At 45.7% G+C, this 13963-nt stretch overlaps 1 protein-coding gene across 7 annotated transcripts in view; it reads left to right on the top strand.

Annotated features, from left to right (window-relative positions):
* Positions 1 to 13294, top strand: part of smarce1 (SWI/SNF related BAF chromatin remodeling complex subunit E1) — an 81934-nt gene extending 68640 nt beyond the window's left edge. For all 7 annotated transcript variants that reach the window (XM_085966084.1, XM_085966081.1, XM_085966085.1 and 4 more), the window contains 2 exons: positions 4532 to 4733; positions 11932 to 13294. In XM_085966084.1, the coding sequence (XP_085822210.1) occupies positions 4532 to 4733; positions 11932 to 12143 (414 nt within the window). In that variant the 3' untranslated portion in view covers positions 12144 to 13294. The remainder of the gene's footprint in view (positions 1 to 4531; positions 4734 to 11931) is intronic.
* The last annotated feature ends 669 nt before the right edge of the window (positions 13295 to 13963 follow it).

Here is a 13963-nt window from a genome sequence, read left to right as displayed (position 1 = left end):
GAGATTTAGTGTAGAGAGCAAGAAAAAACTTGTGTCCTGTGCTTACCATTAGCGCCAGACCTTGCCAAGAGTATCTGATTAAAAACACCCGAAGCATTAACCTGTTCCCTCTCTTCACAGAAGCTGACCGATTTAACGTGTATTTCCAGCATTTTTCTATTCATTTTGTACCTAAAACATAAAGATAGCTAAAGAAAACTCAAGGACAAGGGGATGATTAAATGTAAGAGATTTGGAACAGAGGGCAGGAGAAATTTCTTCACACACAGTTGTGAGGGTGTGGAATTTACTCCCAGGGATGGTGGTTGAACATGTATAGGAACACGAGGAGGCCATTTAGCCGTTCGAGACTGTTCCATGATGCAATGAGCTCATGGCTGATCTGTGACCTAACTCCATATATATGATTGATTAGGTTGATCAACATCCTGGGGGGTCACCATTGACCAGAAACTTAACTGGACCAGCCACGTAAATACTGTGGCTACAAGAGCAGATCAGAGGCTGGGTATTCTGCAGCGAGTATCTCACCTCCTGACTCCCCAAAGCCTTTCCACCATCTACAAGGCACAAGTCAGGAGTGTGATGGAATACTCTCCACTTGCCTGGATGAGTGCAGCTCCAACAACACTCAAGAAGCTCGACACCATCCAGGACAAATAAGCCCGCTTGATTGGCACCCCATCCACCACCTTAAACATTCACTCCCTCCACCACCGGCGTACCGTGGCTGCAGTGTGTACCATCTACAAGATGCGCTGCAGCAACTCGCCAAGGCTTCTTCGGCAACACCTCCCAAACCCGTGACCTCTTCCACCTAGAAGGACAAGGGCAGCTGGCCCATGGGAACACCACCACCTCCAAGTTCCCCTCCAATTCACATACCAGCCTGACTTGGAAATATATCGCCGTTCCTTCATCGTCGCTGGGTCAAAATCCTGGAACTCCCTCCCTAACAGTACTGTGGGAGCACCTTCACCACACGGACTGCAGCGGTTCAAGAAGGCAGCTCACCACCACCACCTCGAGGGCAATAAATGCTGGCCTTGCAGCGACGCCCACATCCCATGAACGAATAATACAAAAAAAGGAATGGGGTTGAAGAGATATGGGAACAGAGTGGTTAAATGTGCTTGGAAATGTTTTCTTGCAAGGTGGGCGAACACTGGTAGGGACGGGTTGGCCAGCTCCGTGTTGAAACTTGTATGTATTTGCATGTTTGTTGAGCCAGGTGCAGAGGATGTCTGAAGCTAGGCCTGGACACGTACTGTTCTGCACAGAGAGGAGCAGTTTAAATACAGACACCGTTTTTGTTATGCTGCATTTAATTTGAATAAATTGACTGCTGAAACCTGTCAAAATTGTTCCAGGCATGCAGGGGATGTGTTTTCATACATTTGATTATTTTTTGGAGGGACTATCCAGGTGGTGATATGGAAAGTTGCACCATAACAGCTTCGTTTAAGTCTCCCTGATGTTTCCCTTGGTCTCCTGGATGACTCCTTATTTAATTGGCAACGCTTTTGTTATAGTCATCATGTTCTTCCTGCTGAGAAGTTTGTTCTAACTCCTCCAGAATTAGAGGGGAAACGCCCCCCACCCTCCATGGCTCAGCTGGTTAGGCAAGTGAACAGCTGGGCTATACAGACCATGAGGAACCCAGCTTCCATTTCCAGTCGGTCCTGAGTGAGCTGAGCTTGGAAAGGGGAACCAGATGTGGCATGAAGTCGCCATTGGGCTAGGGAAGAGAAAGTGGGCTGGTATTCTTGCTCCTGATCGCTACCCAGTCACCTTGTTGAAAGCCCACGTGGCGAATATTGGGTACGGACAGGATCAGGCTCTGCTGTGATGTCCTCAGTGGTCCGATAACCTGCCAATCCTCACTGGCTGGGGCTCGCACGTGATTAGTGACCAGTAGGGAAAGGTACCAGAGGGCACTTTCATCCAGCAGGGATCAGTACCTTCAGGAGCGGAGAGAAAAAGGCAGAATAAAGATCCTAAAAGAATTGGAGAGATGACCACTGGAGTCTATCCTGCTAGATGTCCCAAGCAACGCTGTCTTGGAAATCCTTAATTTTAGTTTTCTTCCATTCCTTTCCCTCCATTCCTTTCCCTGAAGGAGATACTGGATGGAATAAGAATTGATAAAGACGAGGTATTAGAAAGGCTGGCTGTACTTATAAAGTAGCTAAGTCACCATGACCAGATGGGATGCATCCTAGGATGCTGAGGGAAGTGAAGGAAGAAATCGCGGAGGTACTGGCCATAATCTTCCAATCCTCCTTAGATACGGGGCTGGTGCCAGAGGACTGGAGAATTGCAAATGTTACACCATTGTTCAAAAAAGGGGGTAAAGATAAACTCAGCAACTACAGGCCGGGCAGTTTAACCTCGGTAGTGGGGAAGCTTTTAGAAACAATAATCAGGGATAAAATTAACAGTCACTTGGACAAGTGTGGATTAATTAAGGAAAGCCAGCATGGATTTGTTAAAGGCAAATCGTGTTTAACCAACGTGATCGAGTTCTTTGAGCTAACAGAGAGGGTTGATGAGGGTAATGCGGTTGACGTGGTGTACATGGATTTCCAAAAGGCGTTCGACAAAGTGCCACATAATAGGCTTGTCAGCAAAGTTGAAGCCCAAAGAATAAAGGAGACAGTGGCAGCATGGATACAAAATTGGCTAAGTGACAGGAAATGGAGAGTAAAAGAAAAGAAAGAAAGACTTGCATTTATATAGCGCCTTTCACGACCACTGGACATCTTAAAGCACTTTACAGTCAATTAAGTACTTTTGAAGTGGAGTCGCCGTTGTAATGTGGGAAATGCGGCAGCTAATTTGTGCACAGCAGGGTCCCACAAACAGCAATGTGATAATGACCAGAGAATTTTTTTTTGTTATGTTGGTTGAGGATAAATATTGGCCAGGACAGTAGTGGTGAACGGTTGTTTTTCGGACTGGAGAAAGTTATACAGTGTTGCCCACGGGTCAGTACCAGGACCACTGCTTTTCTTGATATATATTAATGACTTGGATGTGGGTGTACAGGGCACAATTTCAAAATTTGCAGATGACACAAAACTTGGAAGTATAGTGAACAGTGAGGAGGGGAGTTATCGACTTCAGGAAGACATGGACAGGCTGGTGAAATGGGCGGACACGTGGCAGATGAAACTTAACGCAGAAAAGTGTGAAGTGATACATTTTGGTAGAAAGAATGAGGAGAGGCAATATAAACTAAAGGGTACAATCCTAAAGGGGGTGCATGAACAGAGAGACCTGGGGGTGTATGTGCACAAAACATTGAAGATGGCAGGGCAGGTTGAGAGCAGTTAAGCTTACGGGATCCTGTGCTTAATGAATAGAGGTATAGAGTACAAAAGCGTGGAAATTATGATGAGCCTTCATAAAACACTGGTTCGGCCCCAACTGGAATATTGTGTCCAATTCTGGGCACTGCACTTTAGGAAGGATGTGAAGGCCTTAGAGAGGGTGCAGAAAAGATTTACGAGAATTATTCCAGGGATGAGGGACTTCAGTTACGTGAATAGACTGGAGAAGCTGGAGTTGTTCTCCTTGGAGCAGAGAAGGTTGAGAGGAGATTTGATGGAAGTATTCAAAATCATGATGGGTCTGGACAGAGTAGATAGAGGGAAACTGTTCCCATTGGCGGAAGGGTTGAGAACCAGAGGACACAGATTTAAGGTGATTGGCAAAAGAACCAAAGGTGACATGAGGAAAAACTTTTTTAGGCAGCGAGTGGTTATGATCTGGAATGCACTGCCTGAAAGGGTGGTGGAGGCAGACTCAATCACTACTTTCCAGAGGGAGTTAGATAAGTACCTGAAAGAAAAGCATTTACAGGGCTGCGGGGGAGTGGGACTAGCTGAAGTGCTCCTGCAGAGAGCCGGCACAGGGTCGACGGGCCGAATGGCCGCCTTCCGTGCTGTAACCATTCTATGAAAGTACTTTGGTTTCCCTTTGCTGTTTTGTGCTGTTGGTACTTTGTAAAAATCCACAAGCAATGAAATAACATTTATAACAGTCCTGTACTTGAACACATCTCATCTTCAGATGTGTCTGCTGCGACTTCAGTCGAGTTTCACTCTTGGCTGCTGATGCTTGTGATTCTTTGTGGAAGATTCTTTCTGACCCTGACTCTTTTTGAGGCAGGTTACATCTGTGAAGTCCCTGGGAAACTGCAAACCCACAGGTGGCACAAAATACTTGTGCAGTTAAATGAAATCCTCCAATTCTGGCCTCTTACACATCCCCAATTTACATCGCTACCTCTCTCTACTCCTTTTAAGATGCTCCTTAACACCTACCTCTTTGACCAAGCTTGTGATCACCTGTCCTAATATCTCTATGTGGCTTGGTGTCAAATTTTGTCTGATAAAACTCCTATGAAGTGCCTTGGGACGTTTTACTATATTAAAGTCGCTATATAAATGCAAGTTGTTGTAGATGCTGGAAGATGTTCAAATCTTTGGCTTCTTACAGCTTTTTGTTTTAACCTTCCTTTATTTAGTTGTGCAATTTGAAGGTGGAGGTCGACATGGAGAAAATTGCTGCTGAAATCGCTCAGGCTGAAGAGCAGGCCCGCAAGCGTCAGGAGGAGAGGGAAAAGGAGGCTGAGCATGCAGAACCGCCCCCGAGCAATACACCTGAGGAACCCCCAAGCAGCAGTGAGGCCGAAGAGTCCAAAGTGGAGGAGGCCCCCATGGACACAGGTAACAGAATAGGCGGGCTGCAGATTGTTGCATATCTTTTTTAATTCATTCTCGGGATGTGGGTGTCGCTGGCAAGGCCAGCATTTATTGCCCATCCCTAATTGTCCTCAAGAAGGTGGTGGTGAGCCGCCTTCTTGAACTGCAGCAGTGCGTGTGGTGAAGGTGCTCCCACAGTGCTGTTAGGTACGGAGTTCCAGGATTTTGACCGAGTGATGATGAAGGAACGGCCGACTATATGTCCAAGTTGGGATGGTGGGGAACTTGGAGGTGATGGTGTTCCCATGCACCTGCTGCCCTTGTCTTTCTAGTTGCTGGAGGTCCTGGGTTTAGGAGATGCTGTTGAAGAAGTCTTGGCGAGTTGCTGCAGTGCATCCTGTAAATGGTACACACTGCTGCCACGGTGCGCTGGTGGGGGAGGGAGTCGATGCTTCAGGTGGTTTTAAAGCCCATATCGACTGTCGAAGTTGCTCTATTATAAGAGTAATGTCAGTAGAACAGTTGTGATCTTTACCAGTCGCCTTGTATGGTTACTTTGGGCGTAGCGTATCGAGCGGGCATGTTCCACGCTGAAGTTAAAGTTTCTGGCCCTGATATTGGAAGGCCTGTATAGCCCAGTTATGGCGAAGCCACATTACTGATGTATGTATGGGTGTGATGGTACATAAATCATGGTAGTGCCTTTACTGACAGGGTATAGAAAGAAGAAAGACTTGCATTTCTATAGCGCCTTTCACAACCACCAGATGTCCCAAAGCGCTTTACAGCCAATGAAATATTTTTTTGAAGTGTAGTCACTGTTGTAATGTAGGAAATGCGGCAGCCAATTTGTGCACAGCAAGCTCCCACAAACAGCAATGTGATAATGACTAGTTAATTCTTTTCATGTTGATTGAGGGATATATATTGGCCAGGACACCGGGGAGAACTTCCCTAGTCGTCTTCGAAATAGTGCCATGGGATCTTTTATGTCCACCTGCGAGATCAGATGGGGCCTCGGTTTAACGACTCATTGAAAGACGGCACCTCCGACAGTGCAGCACTCCCTCAGTACTGCACCAGAGTGTCAGCCTAGATTTTTGTGCTGAAGTCTCTGGAGTGGAATATGAGAAACTAGGCACCTCCCCATTGGCGAGGAGTCTCCTGTTAAGTTGCTTGCCTGGGAGTAGGTTGGTTATACTGCCTACAGCAAGGGAGAAATAGCTTGAAAAGAATACACCTGTACACAAGTGTAAGGAGCCATGTCCAACCATATGCGCTAGAGGTTGTGGTCTAATGTTGAATTTATATTGCATTACTGGCGCTCCACCTGCCTTCTAACTTCAGGGCCAGAAACTTTAACTTCTGCATTTGCGCGCTTTGCTTCAGTGTTACCTGCACTCTGCTCTGTAATATCAATAAACCATGGCATGTTATGGAGTAGTTTATAGGTTTCCAATCCTTTGTGTATAACTTTTGTCTTTTCCCCCTAACATGCTACTCTATCTTATTCCAACATGTTATCCATTTTTATTTGAGTGTGTTAATGGAACTGGTGCACATAAACTTTTTCTGTGATCTTTAGTCCATCAGATGCACTGTAGATCACCTGGCACCCAGTCTATGGTATACAGGTTACCTGACTCCAGTTACTGGGTGTGGTGGAGGTTGAAGTTGCTTGACTACATGCTGCGGGTTATCTGTAGATATTTCACATTCAGGTGTAGCTATTTGCTGCTGACAACCTTGTTTTACAAGGATGGCCTTCTTTTCTTGAATACCTCTGTGGTTATCTCGAATGTTGTTTTCCACAGGCATTATCTTCAGGCTAAATAGAAATTCCATCTTAGTCGTGACCCAATTTCCACGTTTGATGGAGTCGGCCCTTGTTTGATTTATAAAGCGGGTGGGTTAGTTTTGTAGCAAAGAGCAGTCATCGACACGATGGGCCAAATGTCCTCCTTCAGTGCTGTAAACTTTTTTTAAATTTATTCGTTCACTGGATATGGGTGTTGCTGGCAAGGCCAGCATTTATTGCCCATTCCTAATTGCCCTTGAGAAAATGGTGGCCTTCTTGAACCGCTGCAGTGTACACCCACAATACTGACTTTACCGGGTAAGGCTGGTAGATTTCCTTCCCTAAAGGACATTAGTGAACCAGATTGGTTTTTACATGGTCACTGTTACTGATACTAGCTTTTTATTCCAGATTTATTTAATTGGATTTAAATTCCCCAGCTGCCATGGTGGGATTTGAACTCACGTCTCCGGATCATTAGTCCGGGCCTCTGGACCAGTAACATAACCACTATGCTACTGTACCCAGTAAAGTGGCCATCTGTGCAATGGCCACGGTGGTCCGAAGTGATTGAAATAAAAATCTGAACAGGAGAGGAACAGAAATAAATAGGAAAGAAACAGCATCAAAGAAACGCATCAAAGGGGAAAGAAAGTGAGACTAAGGAAAATCTGTGGGAAAAGAGGCAGCCACAGGGATTGAGAATGCCACAGAATTAATTCAAATTAAACTTTGTGACGGTAGGACTAGTTCAAACTAGTGAATTGCAAATAAAATTTGTCAAGAAGTTCATGCACTTAGTCACCAGTGGATGGAATGGACTTTAAGGCACTGCATTGGAGGGAAACCCTGGAATCATTTTCTAAATACCTGGTTGGTGGATGACCATAGGTTTTTTTTCTCGCTGGGGTGGGATCAGTAGCCGCCTTCATCTGTCTGTCTTGTGAGATAAGGACTCTAATGGAAGGAAACTAATGGAAACAATAATTATCAGCAAAATGGAAGAGTGCTTGTCTGCAGATAACTAATACACACAGACAGCATGTCTGGAAGGAATAGGTCCTGCTTGGCCGGCCTGCCTCAAAATAATAAGAAAGTTAATATAGTACCTCATCACGCCGTTAGAAATCCCAAGGTGTTTTCCAGCCAGTTAATTATGTTGAGTTGCAGTCACTGTTATTCAGCAAGCAAATGCTAATGTGCACTCAGCAAAGTCCCACTCACAGCAAATATAAGAATGACTAGGTAATCTGTTTTTGGTGGTGCTGGTTGAGGGAGAACACCGGGCGATCTTGCTGCTCTTCAAACATGTGATCGCTTACCTCCACTTGAAGCACTCGAACAGAGAGACTGGGCCTCTGTTTAACAACTCTCTCACCTGAAAAACAGCAAATACAATAACGCAGCACTCCTTCACTACTGCACTGAAGTGTCAACCTTCTCGTAGACTTTTGAGGAAGTGACATCCAAATTTGGCCGCTGATGTAGGTGCCTGGACTTCCAAAAGATTGTTGGAAAAAGTACATAGAAACATAGAAGATAGGAGCAGGAGTAGGCCATTCGGCCCCTCTAGCCTGCTCCGCCATTCAATGAGATCATGGCTGATCATACCACGTGAGAGAGTCCTTTACAAATGTATCAAGGGCAAGACATGGATGCAGATTAGTCACTGGCTAAAGGGAAGGAAGTAGAAGCTAGCCATAAGAGGAGCTGGGTTGCATTGAGGAACCTGTGGGCAGCCCCAGGGTCTGTGCTAAGACCCTTCTTGTTCCTGGTATAAATGAATTACCTGACGTCGGGTAGTAATGCAAAGTAGTTAAATTTGCAGATGTAAAGCCCTTTGGCTCGTCCTGAGGAAGTGAAAGGTGCTACATAACTGCAAATTCTTCTTCTTTTCTAATAAAAGACGACAACAGGATTGGGCTCAGCTGTGATTCTCCTCACTATTTAATAGGTAGGGGTGTACTCAGAGAGAACTAGTGAAGATCTTACAAAGGGAGCTGAACCGGTTTCGCATCTAGACTGTCTGCAGCAAATGAAGGTCAATAGGGACAAGTACAGGGTTGGAAGTAAGAACAGGAGGCACATGTTCTATCCAGTTCATCTCCATGAGTGGGATGGAATTTGTCGAGGGGAGTTGAAAGCGACACGGGTGTTGGATGACTCATTGCTCACCATGCCCAAACCGCGCGAAGCAGCATTAAACAAAACAAACATGATTCTGGATATTGTTGCTAAGTCAGTTGAGTTGTAATCCCCAGAGGCCATGTTAAAGATGTACAGAGTCCTGGTCAGTCTACACCTGCAGTGCCAAGTACAGTTTTGGTCATCACAACATAAGGGGGCCATCCAGACCCTCGAAGCGGTGAAGAGGAGAGCAGTGAGACTGATCCCTGGTGTCCGAGGAAGAGCTATGACTTGACCAGCTTGGACTCTTCAGCCTCAAGGTGATGTCTCAGTGGAGACCTTGTAGAGGCGTACGAGATCTTTAAAAGGATAGAGAATGGAAACCTGGAACAATGCTTCCAGATACAGCAGGGCAGGAGGGTGCAGGGCCTGAGTGTGAGGGCAAACTTAGGACAGATGTCAGAAAGTACTTCTTTACACAGAAGGTGATTAAAAACTGGAGTAGGTTGTGAGGAAGGGCAGTTGAGGCTAAGACTGGACTCACTGGAGAAGCAGCTGGGTAGGGTTCGTGTTCTGGAAAGATTAAATGGGCTGAAGGGCCCTTTTCATCTGAATGTAACCTGTGAATGCCTGTTTCAGGGAGGGTGTGATGTCTTTGTAGGTAGTTTTGGCATGGGTTAACTAAAAGCTTACGGTGGTATCAGATTTTTCTTTGCAGAAGTATAGGCAGTAAACTTTGGAAGTGTGACATTGCCTGTAAAAGCTGACATCACTTTCTTATCCAGTTGTCCTTTAGGTTACCCTGCAGTATTAGATTTGACTTGTCTGGATCGCAAGCAAGATTCAACTTTGACTTTATTTCCAGGCCAGCACTACAGCACAGCCCCAGCTGGCCAGCTGACTGATGCCAGACCTGTGCTGGTGGCTGTAGGTGTGTGAAAGTGGTGACTGATATTTTTCAGTTTCTTCTTCTCTTGGTGTAGTGGTTGCAATCAGTGTGAGGTAATCACTATGGCCTATCTACTCCGCTGTGCATAACGTTGGACCTGCAACCCCGTACCCCTTATACTCCTACTCCTTCTCACTCTGCTCGTTTAGCATAGAATCATAGAATCGTACAGCACAGAAGGAGGCCATTCGGCCCATCGAGTCTGCGCCGGCCCTTTCAAACAGCAATCCAGTCAGTCCCGCTCTTTCCCCAGATCCCTGCAATTGTTTCTCCTTCAAGTATTTATCCAATTCCCTTTTGAACGCTACTATTGAATCTGTATCCACCACCCTATCGGGCAGTGCATTCCAAATCCTAACTACTCGCTGAGTAAAAAAGCTTTTCCTCATGTCGCCTCTGGTTGTTTTGCCAATCACCTTAAATCTGTGTCCTCTGGTTATCGACCCTTCTGCCACTGGAAACAGTTTCTCCTTATTTACTCTATCAAAACTATTCATGATTTTAAACACCTCTATCAAATCTCCTTTTGGTCTTCTCAGCTCCAAGGAGAACAACCCCAGCTTCTCCAGTCTATTCACATAACTAATCCCTCATTCCTGGGGAAAAAAGGCACACATGTTTATGATTGGGATTTTACCAATATTGCATCGGATTCAGAATTACCTACAGAAGCTTGCTATTTTATTTAATGCATGGTTTAAACCTCTAGCGTGTGGTTAGTGGTTCTGGATAAATCCTTGTTGAGCCTTCCGACATAGTCTGCTTAAATCTAGTGTCAAACCACATTCTGAGCCCTAGCAGGATTTTCCATTCCGGTTACTGAAGGAGTGTTTTTTAAATTCTCGCTGTTCCTTTTAATCTGTGATTTCAAATTGTCAAGTGCCACGTTGCCATACAAATGGGATCAGCCCACACTCTTGTATAACATCCAGACTTAACTTTCCTGTTTGTCATGGGGTGGAAAGGAAAGGCCTCTGTTGTTCCAGCATCTAAATTTGCTTCTCTGAAGCTGGAGTTCGTTCAGCAGGTTTAACTGTACTAATGCTTCGGGCTCTTGAACAAATCAGTGATGGTGAAACTGGTTGTGCCGCACAAAGTGTGGCTGGTAGAGATGGGATGGCGCTCTCGTCTCTGAGCTGAGTAAGTGGACTCGAGCCCTGGTGTAGGCAGCTGCGTCACCCTGCCCATCAGAGGCTCAGTAAAGAAACCTGATTATTTACCTATTCCCAGGCTATCGGAGTTCCGTTGTGGAATGGGGGCAAAAGGCCATAGTATCCGCAGTCATTTGTTGATTTTCTAAGGGAGGTGCATACAACAGCTTTGGTGTCCCGGTTTGGAATTGGGTAATAAAGCAGTTAACTGTTTGACCACCTCACAGCCAGGAGCGCGATGACCCGACTGGGTTGTTGCTATGATTTGGAGTTTATAAAGGATTTATATTATTTAACCCCTTTTCCATGGTTCTCCCCTGCCTTCCTGAACATATTGTCTCTTGCCGGGGTGGGGTATGGTGCCACGGGCACCGACAGCACTTGGGTGAATCTTGCCATTCTTCAGTTCCCCTAAGTTTATGAATCGTAGGGTGGGGGGGGGGGGGGGGGGTGGGTGGTGGAAATAATCAGCCGAGGGGGTAGAATTTCCCCTGGGGTTCCTCATTAACTTCGGTAGAAGATCGGTATAAACCCCGGGGAGAAGGCGTCTCACACCATTCCTCCTCTGTCTCCGCTGATCGTCCGCTGAAGTCGCGGCAGGTAATTGGGAGAGCCCCCACAGAAATTCTTGATCCCAAACCACTTTTCTGCTGAGAAGTGTGTAATTGTAGATGGTGCCAACTTTGCTCTGTGGTAACGCCCTTGCCCTTGAATCAGATGGTTGTGGGTTCAAGCTCCACTTCGGCATTTAGTCTAGCGTGACGCTTCAGTGCAGTACTGAGACTCACCAGCAGGTGGTTGGGGCATCAACAGACTATTAAACTGAGGAGAATCACAGCTGAGCCCAATCCTGTTGTCCCCTTTTTCTAAAAATAAAGAATTAGCAGTTATATTTCCTCGGGACGAGCCAAAGGGGCTTTACAGCCAATGGATTATTTTTGAACTGTGGTCACTGTTGTTTTGTAGGCACATGCAGCGGCCAATTTATGCCAAGCAAGGTCCCACAAGCAGCATTGAGATGGAAGAACAGTTGACCAGGATGCCATGCGAACTCCCCTGTTCTGTTTTGAGTAGTGCTGTAGGATCTTGTGCGTCCACCTGAGCAGATTTTTTGACAGGGTCTGAAGACGGTGGCTTCAGTCTTCCCCGTGTTTAACTGGAGGACATTGTGGCTAAACCCTGCATCCTTATTTACAGATGAACCACGCAATGATGAAACACCAGAAACCCAACAGAGTAGTGAAGAGAGCACAGCGACTCCAGAAGACAAAGAGGGGTGTCCGGACACAACAGACAGCAGCGTGGAGCAGGGAGCAAGCGAGAGCACCTCTGGTACGGAGAGTAACAGCGCCATGGCAGAGGAACCCATACCAGAGCCCACAGCAGAGAGCGAAGACAAGAAAGAATGATTTCAACAAACACACAAACTTTTCATTCCAGTTAGTTGTACTACTTGATTAATATCGTACTCGTTTTTTATTCGACCTGTTTATAAGTTAGAAGGATTTTCTTTTTACACATTTGTAGAGATGCCAGCATAATGGACTCCTTCAGCACAACCTACAGCCCCGTCGCCAGTCTGAGATTCAGTGTTACAAATTGGAGGTCAATGAATTATAAAGGGGTGGAAGGAAAGATACAGAAGTTTAAAGGTACTGTATGCTGTAGTTAAACCAGCCTGCTTGTCTCTTGGTCCCTGTAAAAGGATATTTATTTTCCTCATTAAATAAATACCACTTAATGGCTGAATCACAAGCTCCGTGCACAGGTTGCAGTTGTCAGCTTGATACTTATCTCCCTCTCTGATTTCCTGTGTACTTAATTGTCCATGAATTTTGACTGACATGTTGAAGAACTGTGAACGTTGCTTCCCAAAACTGAAAGACATAGTGTTTCTGGTGAGGCTGGCCCCCATGCTCACTGTTTACTGTACAAGTGCTTTCTGGACCTCAAAGGTTTACCACTTCCTCGCGCGATCATTTTTGCAGAGCACAATTGAATACAGTTGGTGTACATCTTCCTGGAATTCATTCTGTGCCAATTTAGGACCCTGATAAGACGGCGATCGCCCCAGAGGTGACTATAAGTTCACTAGTCGCATGCGTTCGATCAATGCCCTTTTGTTCATTGCGTTTTACTTGAGCTGTGTAAAAGTGTCGTCTTGCAATGCCCTGTAATGAACTAACTTGGCTGCAGAGTTGACATTTTACGGGTGTAGAGCTGCAGGTTCCTTCCTGCCTCCCCAGCTGCTGATGGACAAAGTCATTTAACAAGGACACAGGATAGCTAGTCATAACTACAGAGCTGTCAACTGATGTAGTTTGGTGCTGGGTGAACTTGTTTTGCGACAAGCACCTTTCCTTTATAAAAGCCAGCTGAGTCTCTGTAGCTGAGGTTGTGTTGTGCCTCGGGGGAAGATGGGGCGTGCAAGCAAGGATCACAGCACAGGTGGCTCCCCAGTGTGATTGGCATCACTGTTTGTGTCTTGTACTGTAGTATGCTGCGTTACCTTTTTTTTAAAAAGATTTCCCCGCCACAATAAAGGAGAAGCTCAATGTAATTTCTGTTGTGTGTGCTTTCTGATCCTGATGCTAGACACTATATCGTGCAGAGTGTGGAAGCTCCGCTGGTTGAATCTCGGTCCACTGAGGGGAAAAAAGAGCTAGCTTGCATTTCTATAGCACCTTTCACACCCTCTGGACGCCCCAAAGAGCATCACAGCCAATGAATTACTTATGCAGCGTAGTCACTTGTAGACAAATGCGCCAGCCAGTTTGTGCACAGCAAGGTCCCACAGCCATGAGATAAATTACCAATTAATCTGTTTTGATGGTGTAGGTTGAGCTATAAATGTTGGCTAGGACAATGGAAAAATTCCCCTTCTCTTCAAATATTGCCATGGGATCTTTTACATCCACCTGAACAGGCAGATGGTGCCTGGGTTTAACGTCTCATCTGAAAAATGGCACTCCGACAGTGCAGCACTATCATTTCCAACAGACAGCGCTAGTGCCCATCCATATTTGGACAGCTACATGTAAATGAGATGCTAATGACGTGGTGACCTCAAACATCCTATTTCTATTCACTTCCCCTCATTTATGCTAAGCCATGCTCACACTAGTATAACACTGGCACCCGAGTTGTGTAGGATCTTTGAATTAACATTGCAAGTCTTTCGTTAAGTGGAGGCCATGTCTGCCTTCTTAGGTTGTTGTAAAGACATCTT

This window comes from Somniosus microcephalus, chromosome 24, assembly GCF_052327205.1.
Source record: "Somniosus microcephalus isolate GS21.2 chromosome 24, FLI_Smic_1.0, whole genome shotgun sequence".
Lineage (NCBI taxonomy): Eukaryota > Metazoa > Chordata > Chondrichthyes > Squaliformes > Somniosidae > Somniosus > Somniosus microcephalus.
This window is presented reverse-complemented; position numbering and strand designations above follow the sequence as displayed.